This window comes from Acanthochromis polyacanthus, chromosome 1, assembly GCF_021347895.1.
Source record: "Acanthochromis polyacanthus isolate Apoly-LR-REF ecotype Palm Island chromosome 1, KAUST_Apoly_ChrSc, whole genome shotgun sequence".
Taxonomy (NCBI): domain Eukaryota; kingdom Metazoa; phylum Chordata; class Actinopteri; family Pomacentridae; genus Acanthochromis; species Acanthochromis polyacanthus.
In genome coordinates this window covers 34761256-34777728 of record NC_067113.1, presented here as the reverse complement: position 1 = coordinate 34777728, position 16473 = coordinate 34761256, and the positions used below count along the sequence as shown (strand labels likewise).

General features: G+C 39.7%; 2 protein-coding genes across 7 annotated transcripts in view; both read left to right on the top strand.

Annotated features, from left to right (window-relative positions):
• The window catches only part of snapc1b (small nuclear RNA activating complex, polypeptide 1b), a 47324-nt gene extending 38511 nt beyond the window's left edge, over window positions 1-8813 (top strand). For all 5 annotated transcript variants that reach the window (XM_051950006.1, XM_051949942.1, XM_051949885.1 and 2 more), the window contains 10 exons: window positions 44-3675; window positions 4374-4530; window positions 4612-4752; window positions 4979-5083; window positions 5161-5310; window positions 7352-7405; window positions 7489-7551; window positions 7870-8008; window positions 8188-8253; window positions 8341-8813. In XM_051950006.1, the coding sequence (XP_051805966.1) occupies window positions 3545-3675; window positions 4374-4530; window positions 4612-4752; window positions 4979-5083; window positions 5161-5310; window positions 7352-7405; window positions 7489-7551; window positions 7870-8008; window positions 8188-8253; window positions 8341-8378 (1044 nt within the window). In that variant the 5' untranslated portion in view covers window positions 44-3544 and the 3' untranslated portion in view covers window positions 8379-8813. The remainder of the gene's footprint in view (window positions 1-43; window positions 3676-4373; window positions 4531-4611; window positions 4753-4978; window positions 5084-5160; window positions 5311-7351; window positions 7406-7488; window positions 7552-7869; window positions 8009-8187; window positions 8254-8340) is intronic.
• An 801-nt stretch (window positions 8814-9614) lies between these two features.
• The window catches only part of syt16 (synaptotagmin XVI), a 37983-nt gene continuing 31124 nt past the window's right edge, over window positions 9615-16473 (top strand). Inside the window, exon 1 of one of the 2 annotated variants that reach the window (XM_051950314.1) lies at window positions 9615-10018. In XM_051950314.1, coding sequence (XP_051806274.1) covers window positions 10006-10018 — 13 coding nt within the window. In that variant the 5' untranslated portion in view covers window positions 9615-10005. The remainder of the gene's footprint in view (window positions 10019-16473) is intronic. The other variant, XM_022191881.2, reaches the window with a different exon arrangement.

Sequence of the window (16473 nt, the reverse complement as noted above, 5' to 3'; positions counted from 1 at the left end):
TTCCTGCCTTGTTTCTGACCTTGTTTTCTCCTGCCTCCCTCAGTTCAGCTGTCTGGGATCTCCCGCCATCCTTCTTCCCCTCCGGCTCTCCCCGACAAGTCCTCACCGGTTTCCCCTGCCTGGACCCCCCCACTCCTGCCTGGACCCCCACTCCTGCACCCTGGTTTTCCCCCACCTTGCCACCATTTTCACCCCAAACAATAAATCACTTTCATTCAGCCAGCCTTGGTAGTGTGGCTCTCTGCTCGGGTCCACCAGCTCGCCGTAACATGGAATTTCTACTGCTATTTCTTATCATGACATTAATTCAGAATCTGTGTAACAGGGTCCATGGTGCAGCAGTGGTTTTGGGTGAAATTTATCTGTGATTTAGTATTAGGAATCTATAGTATACCATATATGTTTGACTTTGTTTTATTTTTGTCTGTAGTCACTTCATTGGATGCTGATTTGTGCTGGAGATGTAGTGTGGCCAAGCAGTGCATCACAGGGACACTTTGGTAATTGAAAGTAACAAAATTGTAAAAGAAACTAATTGGTAGATGTGTAATCCATGTCTGTCATCACGTCTGGATTACTGCAACTCGCTTTTTACCTGCCTCAGCAAAGCATCTCTGGATCGCCTGCAAGTGGTCCAAAACACCACTGCCAGACTGCTGACCAGGACCCCCAAAAGGTCCCATGTCACTCCAATTTTAATTGCTGTTCACTGGCTCTCCATTAAATTTTGGATACAGTTTAAAGTCCTTGTGGTCACTTACAGAGCTCTGCATGGTCAGGCACCGGCCTACATCAGAGATCTGCTACAGCCTTATGTCACCAGCAGGTCACTGAGGTCCTCTGATCAGGGCCTGCTGGTAGTTCCTCGTTCAAGGCTGAAAACTAAAGGAGACTGTATGTTTGAGCTTGTGGCACCCACTCTGTGGAACTCTCTCCCACCAAATCTAAGATCAGCGGACACTGTCAACACTTTTAAAAAGCAGCTAAAGACCCGTCTTTTTAGACTTGCCTTTGTGTGATTTGTTGTATGTTTATCTGTCTTTTTTTTCGATTTCTGCTTTTACTTTGTGTTTTTATGCCTTGTTGTTTTTATGCTTTTGTAAAGCACCTTGTGACTTTTATGCTCTAGAAAGGTGCTATATAAATAAAGTTTATTATTATTTATTATTATTATAATGTAAAATATATTGTAAATACACTGCTGGAAAAAAGTTTTTGGACACTCCATGCATTTGTGAAATATTCCATAAAGAATCTAGCCTAGCTGCGCTAGACAACCCATGGTAATGAATTTAATTCTCTGCCAGGGTGGGTCTAGTTACCCTCCATAAGGCTCGAGGTTGGATGCTCCTAAAACTGGCCGGACCAATCACCATGAAGTGTAGAGTCAGAAGGTGGGCATAACTAAGTGACGACAGAGGCGCGACGATTCTGACAGAAACAACTGGAAACAACTAGCCTAGCTGTGCTAGACAACCTGCGGCAACGAATTTAATTTTCTGCCAGGGTCGACAACAAAAACGACAACAGTCGTTGAGCTCCATTAGCACCGACTCTGAATAATCTTTCTGTTAACATGTCTGTAATATACTTGAGCTTCACCCATTGACTGTATAAATAAGGCTTCACTGAACTCCCGCATCCTCTGATTTCCGGCGCTCTTGGAGCCTATTCGTTGCGCTGATTGGTTGTATACCTACCCAATTGCTGCAGAGTGATTTGATAGACAACCTTTTAGCCCGCCTCCCTCCCTGTCGAGCGTGCCTAGACCCTTGTGTCTTCAGAACATGGGTCTAGCGCGGCTAGGCTATAAAGAATCAGTCTTAGGTCTTCAAATGCAATTTATTTTAGTACAGTCACAACCGAAATATGAAACAAATCCTACAAAAGCCATTAATACTTGCAATTGATTGGTTGAATAAAAATGCTTAAGAAATTTTGAGTCGCATTTTGGTTCCAGTGATCCACTCATGCTGGCTGGGATTTTTATTTAAAGGCGCAATTTTTGTTGCCGTGCTTCATGTCTATATAAATTCAGCACATTTGAAAGTTCTTCAGAGACAACAATGGCTAAAACAAGGAACCACATGCAGGAAACATGTCTGAAGATAAAGATTCTCAGCCAGGAAGTACAGATGCAGTCCTTCAGCAGTTGGCTACACCCTGCAGGAATACAGATCAACCAACAGCTTGAAGACAAACCAAGATCTGGGTGTCCAAGGATTTCTTCAGCAAGAAATGTCCACATCCTGATCCAGATGTGCAGGGAAACCACCAAATGACACCACAGGAGCTTCAACAGCAGTGGTCAAACCAAACTGGTGTCCAGTGTTCCACCCACACTGTACATGGCCGACTTTTAGATTGTGGCTTAAGGTCCGAAAAGGCTGTCTAAGAAGCCCCTGACCAGTGAGAGACAGAGGTTAACCCGGCATTGTTGGGCACAAACACAAGAATGGGACAGCCAGGAAATGGAAGAAGATTCTGTGGTCAAGTGAGTCCAGTTTCCCGCTTTCTCTTCCTCTTGCTAATGTGAGGGTACACAGAAGGCCAGATGAAGCATTATCTCCAACATGTACAGTACCTACTGCAAAACCTCGGACCCATACTGAGTATTTACCCCAGTTGCATCACTCATTGGTCTGGTCCCTGAGCCCCCTACTAGAGTTGGCAACATGAGGCTATGGCAGGCTGTTAGGTTTGGTCCACAGCAGAAGTATTTGGTGAGGGGGAAGTTGCTGAGTGATGCTCCGGTGTCACCTGGGAGCACCAGCACTGCAGAGCCCACGTCCTCCCATGCAAGAGAAACCATCGTTTACATCTACAATATTGTACAACTTGTCATATTGGCTCTGTCAGTTATAAACAAACAAAACATTCATTTTGATATTTAAAGTTTTCCACATAATTCTTTTCTATTATTGTGACCTGAAGCTACATGTGGTTCAGACAATATCTCTAGCTGACTTCTGCATAATCAGTTTTTATGTTAATATGAGCTCAAAGATGGAAGTTTTCATGACAGCCTCAATTTTTTTCATTCTTGAACTCACCCAAGTGGAACAATAATTTCTGATTCTTGGTTCTTCTTGTCCATTAATGTATATTCTGAATCAATGACGTGATTTGAAATATGAGTGCAAGTTTCAGGTTTTTATCTTTAATAGTTCCTGAGATATTGTTGTTCAAACAGCCTCAAATTTGAATGAATGGAAAAACCTGCAGACACTTTGTTTTTGGGTATTTATTAAATTTTTTTTAACAGAAACGTCTCAATACATCAGTGTGTTTTTATTTCATAAATATCTACATTTCATTGTATCGTAGTTTTCAGGCCAGTCAGAGATGATGGAACAGAAATTATCCGTTGGAGTCCAGTTTTTTTGTCGTGCAGTGATCCTTCCTGCGCATGTGCGGATCATTTCGAGCGAGCCCATTGGATGACGGAGACGTCGGCTGCTGATGACGCACTAAACCCTCTCATGTCGTCCGGTCGCTGTTTTCTGTTTTTCTCTCTGTGAGGTTGAGTTTGAGCAGCAGAAACATGGACTTTTGCCGGAAACAGGTGAAGACGGACTGCGAGCTGCTGCTCAGCCGCTTCCAGCAAACACAGTCCGTCCGCTTTGAGGTCTTCTCCGGCATCTGGAGGGACATGAAGTTCTCACACATCTTCTGGTAGGTTCACACTCACAACCTTTCTACCTGCATTCTAACTCATTTATCATTAATGTATCAAAATTGTGATTTTTTTTAAAGAATTGGACTCTATAGTAATCTTTTCTTTATTTTATATCTGAAACCAATCCGTAAGTCATGTTAATTAAAGTCAAAACAAGGATATTCACCTAAACATCAGTGAGTTACGTCAGAAGTGAAGCACAATGCAATATAATTTCTGCTTTTTTATTCCAAATTATACAAGAAAGTTCAGCCGAATATGAAAATAATTCATCCCTGACCCCTTCACAAGAACCTGTTTCATTATGTACAATAACTTTAGTGATAAAAGTTCTACCAGGTCCTTAAAGTTCACAGAGGAGAGTTATAGAAAGTTCTAGAGTAGACTTACCGACAGCTGTATACTCTAGAACTTTGTACAGAGGACGTTCTCCTTTTTTGCGTCCAATCTTTAAGTGTAGTCTCACGTAGAACATTTCAGGTTCTTGAAGTCCATAGAGGAGAACATCTAAAAAGTTCTACAGGGGATGTTCTCCTCCTCGACCTGCTGAGCTGTGGTTCTGCAGAGAAACTGTTGAATTCTGCATTCACTTAAAGATTTTTCCAAGGACAGAGGATAAAACAAATGTGGCATCTAAGAGTCTGGCTGAGCTGAACCTTTTTCAGTTTTAATGATTTGTGTTTTCTCATCGCAGTGGCACTTTAAAGTTTGAGAAGAGACCGTTCAGTCGCCTGGTTCTGGACACGGCCAGCAGCTTCTTCCTGCCGCCGTTCAGCTTCCAGATCCGAGTGGGAGGACTTTACCTGCTGTACAGTTTGTATCACAGCCAGCCCTCCTTGCCCTCCGAGCAGGTCAGCGTCACACTTCACCCAGCCAGCATTCAGAGGCGCCGTTGTCCTTAAGTAAAGTTCATGTCATGTCTCCGGCTGCAGATCCGTCTGGCGCTGAAGGACTGGGAAGATGTGAAGAAGTTTGAGAAGGACGCCATGGACGCTCGCCATCTGGACGCCGTCTACATCCTCCGACAGCTGATGTTCTGCAAAGCTTTTCATTTCACTGCCATGCCAACACGGGTGAGCTGCAACCATTCATGATCAGTTGGCAAATTAATCACCAGTTATCAGTTTGAGAAATTTCCTGTAAATTACAGTTCCTCCATGTACTTGGAGGACCTGGAACTCTGGAAATACTCACAGTTTGAAGGTGGAACTCTGATCAGTAAATGCATTGAGTTACTGTCGATGATGAATCTCGTGAGGAGGTGGAACGGCTCTTATGATTGTTGTCTTCTTGCGGCAGCTCGTCTACAGGAAGAGGAGGAAGGCTGAGAGGTCAGCGCTGTGCGAGGAGTTCATGGAACGAGCGACTCGTCCTCAGGAGCTGATCAGCGTGGAGCTTCTGGAGGTGAGGGGACATCCACCATCAGCCCGTCAGCTCCTCAACACTTCAGCCCTCAAAGTGTTACGTTTGTCTTCGTTCAGGAACTGGGCAACATTCACAAGCTCTACGAGAAGCTGAAGACGTCCACCTCGTCTACGATGTCAGATCAGTCCGTCCAGCTGATCCGGAAAGACCTCGTCCCTCAGCTTCGTGGTGCCGTCTTGGACTTCTACAAGTGGCAGCACAGGAAGGTAGGAAAGGTCTTCAGTTATACGTTCAAACTGCATTCTCTGCTATATGGGTTATTTCTGTCTGGTATTAATCAGTAAATACGAGGATTAGTTTGAGGGTCCGGAACACTGAAGTATGAGAAATATGCAAAAATAAAAGATTTATGTAGGTGGCAAATATTTTATCACAGTGTATTGTGCAGATTTTTGTATCTGTAGAGGAACAGATTTTGAGGTTTAAATGTACAAAATATTCATAATTCACAGTAGGGCTGAAGTGATTCCTCCAGTAATTCGATTACTGAAATTCCTGAAGGCCAAATTATTTGAATGGAAGTTTCATTTAATCCACGACATACTAGACCCCAGGTCACTTCATCCTGAGCCAGACTTCATCCTGTACGGACCTATAATCAGTAAATTAAAAGACAAGTTGATGCTTCTGTTGTAATGCTGCAGCTTTATCAGATCAGAGGCTGAACTGTGAAGGCAGTTTAAGGTGGTCAGACTTTCTTTGTGAGTCTAAAAACCAAACCCTCACTCAGAGTTAACAGGGATGAAGGTGGTTTTCAACTTTCTCTATTAACTCAGACTTTCTGCTTCAAACTCATCACACTAACAAGAGTTTCAACGATCATTTGACTCGTTTTCTGCTCTAAATGAACCGATGTGTTCACTTCTTCAGTCAACAGTTTGTTTTAATGGAGAACAATGAGGAACAGAAAGATTTATTACAGTAAAAAGCTGCAACTGGACTTGATGTAAGACAGGAATGCTGGTAGAAAACTGTTCAACGTCCGATCAATGCAGCTGCGCAATAAAACTATAAGAAACTTCATATATTCAAACTTGATATTGTATGGAAGTGCATACAGGTCTGACACTGACTCCTAATGAAAAATTTATTTGAACCAAGTCAAAGTGAAACTAAAGTCACTGATTGAATATTTCAGGAATAAATATTAATGAACGGATCAGTTTTCTTATTTGTGTTCTATCAGCTGCAGTAGCAGCAGTTTAAACGGACCAAACATAAAAACATATTTATGGGATTTCTGCATCACCACCTGTGGGGTTCCCATGGCTCCCATGGCTTTCAGTTTTAGTTGAATACCCCTGTACCGTACTATTTATGTATAATACACCACAGATGTTTGCCCGTGTTCCACCGGGATGGTTATTTCTGTTGCACAGCGCGCTCACTTCCTCTATTGATACTGCAACACGCATGCCTGGCATGTAATCCGATTACACGATTTGCCGGAATAATCGATAGAATACTGGATGACTAAAATAATTGATAACTGCAGCCTAGTTCACAAACTTTAGCCTTCATGTTGTCTTCATTTACAGGCATCAAAAAATATTGTTTCCTTGTCTGAAAAAAATCCAAAAATTCAGCAAAAAAATTTCTCAAATTTCTGAAAATTTGCAAAGCCTTCAGGAAGAAAATTCCAATAATTCCTTAAAAGTTTTACTGAAAAAAATCCGCAAATTTGCCAAGAAATTCTTGTAAATATTTTTAAAATGAGTACATTTTTTCAAAAAAAATTGTAAAAATATCTAAAGCGACTACATATAAATCAGTAAAATGTCTGATATTTTCTTTCAGAACATTCACAAGAAATTCAACCAAAATCCAGTGAAATTTGCTGGATTTTGGTAGATTAAAAAAAAAAAAAAATTAGTGAATGTTCTTAAACATTTTTAACATGTCTTCTTTCCACCAAAAAATGTTCAGAAATTTCCCAAAAATGTTGAAAATGTGGACATCAGAAATTTCACTGTGAAAATAGATTTTTTTTCCCCACATATTCAAGCTTTAAAACGCGTCAATTTTGACCCGCAGGACGACACGAGGGTTAAATGTGTTGACAGTTTATCGGCTGACTGTCGACAGACAGGAGCATAACTTTACCACAAATAATAAATCAGGCGTTGAAACCAGAGAATGAGTCCTTGTAGTAAATAAAATGAGTAAAAACCAGACGTGTGGATTCATGCGGTCGCTGTTTGTCCCTCATCTTTTAACGTGAAGCTTCGTGTTGTTTTGTGTCGTCAGGACGGCGACAGTGAGGATGAAGACGTCGGTGAGGGAACGTCTTCTCAGCAGGAGGTGAGTTCTTGTATCTGTTGGAGCCGCAGTTGCGAGTTTGTCCAGAGGGCGGCGCTGTTTCATCTCCTGTTCTGTGTCCTCAGTGCTCCAGAAGAGCTGAACTTTTGGCCTCCATCAAGTCAAAGGCATACGGGGAAGCAACAGAGGTTTGTCTTTGCGTTTAATTTGTCTTTTAATATTTGTCATCAGCTAATTAAGTGCTTCAGCCCTAATTATGGTTTTATGTATTTATTATTTAGGTTTTATCGATTTGGTTTCATTAATCTATAATGTTCTTTTCTTTAAATTTGCCCGATATGACCTTTTAAGTCGCTTTATTTTCTGTAATTTTTTTGCTTGTATGTGTTATATTAGAATGTTAGATTCCTTTTGCTTTTTCTGATTTTTTTCTTCTCAGATCATCTGGATATCAAACACTGAAACCCACTTTGACCTGTTTGTATGTTTGTGTTGTCGCCTGTCAGGCCTCCAAGTCGAGGCGTCATCGCCAGGTGGAGATAGATCTCACCTGTAATGAACCAGGCCCCGCCCCCATGTCAGCGCGACCCAGAGCCGGTAAACCGTCACTCAAAGCCAGAACCAATGAGAACATCCGGATCTCAGGTAAATCCCTCCTTATGAAAATCCTGAAGACATCTGGTTAAATTCATTAACTTCTCGTCTTCAAAACGTGTTTATTCCTGAAGTCTGACATCCGACAGTGCTGTGATTTTCCACGTAAAGTCCAGAGACTGCTGTGTGAATTAACTGTCGCTGGTTCCTGCTTCTTTTGTGTTTCTCAGGTGACGTTTGGAAAGACGCCGAGGAGACGACGCTGATCAACCGTCTGGCCAGGCTGGACTCTGAACGTGAGTTTCATCGACACTCGCTGCATTCCTTCGCTCAACGTTTTCTGATCCGTTTTCACACGCATTTTTTCTTTTCTCTCCTTTCAGGCAAAAAGAAAGTGTACAAAAGATTCAAGTGGTCATGAAGAAAATCCAGAAGAAAGAAGCTGTTGTTCAGAAATTTTACTGATGTTTTACTGTCATGTTTTGTTTGAAGCATTGTTACATTTTTAACATTCATTCATTTTTGTTTTTTAAAAAACTTTTCCTTGCTACAGAAAAAACCTCATAATGACGATGTTTAACAGGTTAAATGAATACGAACAGGTTCCTCGTGAAGCTGATCTCAGTACAGTTTCCTCGGTGAGAAGTGCTGCAGATGTTTTAGTCCCCTGATTGAATGTTGTTTTTCTAGTTGGTGTTTTTCTCTTTTTCTTGTGACATTTCAGATGTGAGAAGAATCTGGTTTTCCTCTGTAGCCTGTTTGATCCGTTGTAAATGTATGTTTTATCATCACAAACACACTATCCGCACTGTGAAGCATGGAGGTGGCAGCAAGATTAAAGGTGTTGTGAAGGCTGTGTTGAGTCTGTCAGCCTCATGGAGGGGGATGTTTGCTGAAACAAATGTAATAATTTCTCTTTATGAGCTAATTTTTGACAAAAGTAAGTCATTTTAACTAGTTAACGTCTGAATTGGGTAGCCACTTCAAAGACCATGAGATTTATCTGTAAATGAAATTGTTTGTGAATTTTTACATATTTTGATCAATTCAGGGAAATGATTTTGAGATTTTAGAGCAGAAAATGTTGATTTTTTTTGGTTGATTTGTTGTAATTTGAAGGTTTTAATGGCCACAGGTGGGGAAACAAGGCAAACACTGCTTTTGCACAGAACCGATTAGCATTTTAATTAAACAAGAAAAAGCAATACCTACCAGATTCGTATCTCTAACAAATGCCTTACAATGATTATATATTTTATGGCATTTCCAGCAAAAAGAATTCTAGTCAAATTAGTGACATAAAAACGTGTATTTTTGTGAAATTATAATTCTGCGCCCGCTATTTTTTTTTGGCAATTTGTTTAGCTGTTTGTACTTTGATAAACACTTTACATTTCTGTGTGATAGCAAAAATATCAAGAGGTTAGTTTGTGAAGACTGATTTAAATGATGGAAATCAGAAGGTGAATATCTTTAACTTTAGTTTAAGCTAGCTGTGACTGTCACCTGCTAGCTTAAACTGAATATAGCATCTGTGTTTAAAACTGCAATTTTAATATTTAACATGAATTGTTTTTTAAATCATTTATGTCTAACAAGTAATATAGTTTTATTTGCTGAAACAAACGTCTTAATTCGTCTTTATGAGCAAATATTTGACAAATGTATGTCATTTTAGCTATTTCGCGTCCAAATTGGGTGGCTACTTCAAAGACCATGAGATATATCCGTAAATGAAAATGTTTGAGAATTTTCACATATTTTGATAATTTGGGAAGTGATTTAAAAAATTTAGAGCATAAAATGTTGATTTATAGGGTGATTATTTTGTAACTTGAAGGTTTTAATGGCCACAGGTGAGGAAACAACGCGAGAACCGGCTCTCGTAGAGAATCAGTTGGTGCTGCTGATGCCCCGCAGTCGGTGAAGGCGCCACGGTTCTCTGCTGTTGTGGCTGCAGAGCTCCGGTCCGCAGGATGAGTCGCGGTGGAGATGCTGCCGCCTCCTGTCCGGTTCATCGGTCGGTGTGACGGGAAGCAGCTGCAGCCATGGCCTCGGACAGTAAGTAGGACCGTCTGCTACCGTGTGACGCCGCATTTTTTTCACCGGGAACGCAGGCTGTTTTCAGGCTGTGCTGCCTTAGTGTGACTGCTGGCGGCGGCAGGATGAGTAGGCCGGTTCATCCATCAGCATCCAGCCCCGGAGGTTCTGCTCTGAAGCCACATTATTACTCATTTTGAGCCTCCAGCAGCAGTCATATGATTAATATTCGTGGTATTTGTTCAGTTTTGCTGCAGGAATCTGTGACTTTCTCTGGAGAGTTTATGTTGCCTCATCATGGCCACTTCACGGACGCCTCTTTAATTTTTTCCTGCGCTCCTGAACACTGACATGCAGATTTCAGTCATTTGGTTAGAAACACTCATCTGTGTGTTATTTTCTTAGTGTGCTTCTGTAATTCAGAGCAGCTTTTCATAATGATGCAAGTCCAGTCCAAGCTGTTGCTCATTAGCTTCAAATAAACACATTTACCTCCCAGAAATAATCCAAAATGACCTCATTAAATACTTCATATGACGCACAGAAAATTACAGAAGGAGTACTGCTGCTTTCTGGAGAATTTAAGTGTATTTGCTGATTGTACTTTTATATTTTCAAGCCAGATTTGAATGCAGGTCTTGTAATCCTGCTTGTATTTGTAGTATTTCATCATTTTTACTTCAGAATCAGTGTTTTGGGTAAATTTCCCCAAAAATAAATCTTTGAAGTGTCCTAAAAATATGTAAAACAACAAAAAAAAGATCATTTAAACAGACTGAAAAATAATATTACAATAAATATTAACAATGTCTTCCAAAATGGTTCATAAATGTCCAAACATATGAATAAACTTTACAGCAAATATTCATAAAATGTCACAAAAAATACAAAAGTCTGCAAAATACTAAAGAAAAATAGAACAAAAATATGTAAATGGAAAAAATAAAATAAAAACAACTTTTCTCAAAAATGTCTTAGAAATAGACTGAAAAATGATGAAAACATGTATGAAATATTTTAATATGAGAAAATAAATGAATAAATTGCCCTAAAAATGTATAAATTGCCTTTAAAATGTATAAAGTGTCTCAGAAAATTCCTCAAAATGTTATATTATTATTCATAATATTGGATAATATATTTACATCCAATAAAATCTGAATTAAATGTCCCATAAATGTGAAAATACGTATACGACTGCTCCACCTGCCGATGCTTCGCTGTCATTAATCTGCCTCACAGTAATATGTCTGTGTTGTAAATGACGTTTTTAGGGCCTGTAAAGGTGTTTTCTATTTTTTAAAGGAGTGCAACCCCTTAAGCTTCAGTGTACCGCAGGCGGTACACCTACTAATTTGCATAGGAATTTCAAGAATGTCCGACGGCTGCAAACCCGATTATACAAACACTATACGCCGATGGAAAGCTTAGATTCTCATGAATCCGCCGGTATAAACCACTTTCAGATGCGATTACCACAGCGGGTGAGAGAAACACATTTGTCTGACAAAAACAAATATTCATCCATCCGTTCTCTATACACGGCTTCAACGCACACAGCGCGACTCACATTTCCGGGTTCATTATTACACACAGAAAAAAAGATTCCACAAAAAACGGCCATAATCCAACCTTTTACATCCAGATGACACAAGCCAGTAAACTATTTTGTCCAAAACATGTCCTGAAGTCGGTATAAAATCCCCGAATCGGTCGTTTTCAAGGAAATGCACCTCGCGATGCGCGTCCAATATTCCCCGTCATTTTTTTAATTTAAAAATAGAATATTAGCGATTTTTTTGTACTGAAAACGGCTGGAATTGACTGAAGCTTAAAGGGTTAAACCCTCAGATAAAAGTCATCCAGTGTTGACTGAACTTCTTAAGCTACTCAGTGACTCCGTGTTGGTTCTGCTGTTTTAGAACGCTGCTGCTGTTTGAGAAACCAAACAGATCCACGTTTGTTTATGGGAGCTTAGTCGCCCTCAGAGCTGCTGACAGGAACCAGGAACCACAATCAGGTTCCTCGGAGGGAAACATGTCGAATTAAATTAAAATCAGAGCAGCTGAAGTTCAGTTTAAACCGTCCACAGGTTGTCAAAACCGCTGTCACACTATCGTTCAGTCCTAGGCTGCATTTATACGAGGACCATCGCAAAAGTGGCGTCCTGTCTTCACTTTTTATTTCACGTTTAGATGAGCGGTTTTGAAGGAAATCTGCGTATACATGGTGACTCTATAGTGTGTGGAATTCGATTGGATATGCATGCCAGGCAGCTGGGTGGCGCTGTGATAAAACTCCGCCATGTCTACGCGCATGCTTACTATCTCCCTTTTCGGATCTCCGCCGTGGTCAATGTCAGATGGTGACTACATAGAGTTACATACATAGAGACTTACATAGAGCTGCCAGAGTTGCTTGAAGGTACGAAGGATGGAAATAATCAGACATCTTTGTTTACTTTTGTTTACTTCCTCGTACTGTTTGCTTTGCAAACCAAAGCACCGGCGGACGTATGTGACGTAATCGCGTACGCGACGTGGTCAGATCTCGGCAAAGTTTTGCGTTTTGCTGTTTAGACGGAAACGTAACGGTGTAGAGTTTTCTACTTTTCCACTCTGGAGGCCGGTTTTCAAATTTTTGCGTTTTTAAGCCCCCAAAACGCCGTCCTCGTATAAACGATAGGGTGTTTTGTTGAAATATTTTGATGTTTCTACCTGCAAGCGTCCTCATGTAAACAGGGCCCTTGTTTCTAAATATTTTGTGTCTTGATTTGGTAATTGTGGACCATTTTCTTGTCATTTTGCGTCTCTTTAATAATTTCAAGTCCTTTTGTGGTTGTCTTGTGGCCATTTTGTGTCCATTAGTGACCATTTTGTGCCTTTATTTGGTCATTTTGTATTATTTTCTGGTAATTTTGTATCTGTGTGGTAGTTTTGTACTTATTTGTGGCCATTTTGTGTCCCTTTGTGTTTGTTTTGTGTCTTTTTGTGTTTGTTTTGTGTCACTTTAATCATTTTGAGTCTGTTTGTGGCCATTTTGTGTCTTTATTTGATTATTTTGTATCATTTTCTGGTAATTTTGCATCTTTGTGGTTGTTTTGTGTCTCTTTGTGGTCATTTTGTGTCTCATTTCGAGTCTTTTTGTGGTTGTTTTGTGTCTCTTTGTGGTCGTTTTGTGTCTTTGTGGCCATTTTGTTTCTTTATTGTATCATTTTGTGCCTTTATTTGGTCATTGTGTTTCCTGTATTCTAATTACAAACCCCCGTTCCGTGTTTTCAGTTACATCTCCATCCTTAAACCTACACGTTTATGGTCCTGGCTCCGACTCCTGAGCTCTAACTTTAAAGAAGGACTGTTTTCTTGCTTCGCGGTGCGTTCACTGTCCATGTTGTTGCGTCTCGGTGGCGTTCAGGAAATCCGCCTCGCCCAGCGGGAAGCAGGAAAGCTGTGCTGAGAGACGCCTCGCTGTGGAAACAAAACCGGGTTTATAAGACGAAGGGACGAAGGAGAAAGTTCAGAGGAAGAGGAGGAAGGAATGGAGGCAGCAGAGAGAGACAGTAGGTCCACGAGAAGTCCACTTTATGGCTTTAAATCTGAGGTTTAAAGTTTAATTAATAATACTATTACTGGTGGAGTCAGAGGAGAAGAAATAATTGGAATCAAAGACACTAAACTGCTACGACAGCATCTTTGTGGTCTTCAGTTTGTGGCTGTTTTTTGTTTTCTGGTCTGTTCATATCTCTTTGTCATTTGTTTGTGTTCATTTTGTGTCTATTTCTTGTGATTTTTTTTGATTAGGTCATTTTGAGTGATTTTGTGGTTGTTTAGTGTGTCTCTGTCTTGATTTTGTGTCTCTTTGTGACCATTTTATGACTCTGTGGCCATGTTATGTATCTGTGGCCATTTTGTGTCTCTTTGAATCATTCTGTGTCTCTTTGTGGTTGTTTTGTGTCTCTGTGATTATTCTGTGTCTCTTTGTGCTCATTTTGTGTCTCTGAATCATTTTGTGTCTCTTTTTGGTCATTTTGTGTCTCTGTGGTTATTTTGTGTCTCTTTGTGCTCATTTTGTGTCTCTTTGAATCATTTTGTGTCTCTTTTTGGTCATTTTGTGTCTCTTTGAATCATTAGGAGTCTCTTTGTGGTCACTTTTCATTAATGTTTAGTCATTGTGTTTCTTTTTGTCATCGTTTTGCATTTTTCCGGTGATTTTTCCACATTTTTGTTGTTTTTTTTGTGTGGTAGTTTTGTGTCTCATTGCCATCATTTTGCAGCTCTGTGGTTGATTTGCATTGTGGTCATTGTGGTAATTTTAACTCTCTTTGTGATCATTGAGCATTTTTCCACATCATTCTGAATCTCTTTGTGGTGATTTTGTACGTCTTTGTGGTCGTTTAGTGTCTTTTTGCGACGGTTTTATTGTCATTTGTTGGACTTTCTTATGGAATGAGATAAAGAAGCAGCACACCTGTTTAATAATCCATCCAGACCTGGAGGATAAATGGAATTAATGCGATTAATTGGTGTTTTCGCTGTTGTGTACAATGCTTTAATAGAGACATGTACCCTCTGCTGTTCCTCCAACACATTATTTTTTTAATTTATTTATAAGTTATTTAATATAAAATGAACTCACTTAAGAGCTGAGGATGTTGAAATCTGAGGATTGAATCCATTTTTTCCCTTTGGGTTTGTTTGGTTGCGGATGCTTCAGCTTGTTTGTTGTCTTCTTGTTGTTATGCAGTTTTTTCACCAGCAGGCGGCGACGCAACACCACGACTGTAAAGCGTCAGAACCTATTTCTAAATCAGCAGATAAACGATGGTTTGACTTTTAACCCACCTGCAAACTGTTTGTGGCTGATTTTACATGACATGCTCGACATTTTTGTGAAATAAAATACAGAAATCTAAGGTTTAAACGCAGATTCTACACATTGGGATCACTCCTCAGTTTGACTAAAATATGTGCTGATGTTGCATTTTCAAAGCTGAATAATGACCGTTATTATCAAATCTGACATGAAAAGATCATAGAACAGTCAGAAGAGGAAGTAGAAGTGTGTTATTTATGAATAGTTCTGGTTTGTAGGAACAAACTGTGTACACAATTTGAAATGTATCATTTGAATGGAGGCCAGTGTGAAAATAATCTTCACTTTCCTGACTTTCATACAACTCCCGTCTGAAAACACGGCATTCAGTCAGGTTTTTGTTTTTAGCCGTTACAAGCGAGGAAGAATTTTCATCAGTCAATCAAACTTGGGAATTTGTTGAAAATGGCAAAAACCTTTTAAGAAAATGGCCAGTATGGCTCAATACTTGACAATAACTTCTCCAAAATGTCTCTAAAATGACTTGAAAACTGTCCAATTGATTCAGAAATTGTTCAGATTTGCAAGAAATTGTCCAAAATGAGATAAAAACTTAATCAATTTCAAAAACTCCTCACCTTTTAACAATTTAAGGCCGCAGAGTGACTTAAAATTTGACTAAAACTTGTCAAAAATAACAACAGCTTCTCCAGAAATGTCTCCAAAGTGACTTGAAAACTGTCTATAATTGTTCAATTTATCCAAAATGGGTTACATTTAGCTAGCTAAACTGGCCAGGTGTCTTATTGCAACTTGATGCACGATAGTGACTTAAAATTTGTCTAAAATTACTCAAAGATTGTCAAAAATCACAAAAACGTGTCGAAAATGTTTCAAATGTGGTCCAACATAACTCAGAAAAGTTGCCAGAAATGAAAATAAACTTCACCAATGGCTCCAAAATGCTCCAAAGTGACTTGAAAATTGTCTGAAGTCATTCAGAATTTGTCCGGAATTACAAAAAATTGCCCAAAATAAAATAAAAACTTCTAAATTGCAAAAAATCTGACCCCTTTTTTACAATTTCAGGCTGCAGAGTGACTAAAAACTTGTCAAATGGTGTCCAATATGATTCAAAATTTGCCAAAAATGGAAGAAACTTGTCTAAAAATTACTCAAAATGTTAACTTCTACAAAATGACTTGAGAACTGTCCAAAATGGTTCAGAATTTGTCCCAAATTGCGAAAAATTGTCCAAAATGAGATAAAACTTAATAAATTACAACAAACCTGACACATTTTTACAGTTTAAGGCTGCAGAGTGACTTAAAGGCATTAGAGGAGATTTAATTTCCTACGACTTTGAACGTAGCATTCGCATGCGCACATACAACCTCTCCCTCACCCCCCTCTAACCTCCCCCTCTTAACATTTACGAAGAAACGCCCCCCCTCCAGAAACTATCGTACGACTCGTGAAGTTGCCTACAGCCGCAGTATAATCAGTCATCAATAATACATTTTACCTGTCCAGAAGGAATTTAGCAACCAAGGCATCTGTCTTTAGGTCCATTTGTTGCTTGAGCTGACGCCATCGCCCAAATGACTCGCCAATAATCACTTTTGTTTTTGCATTCTCGCGATCCAGTTGCCTTTTATTTTCTC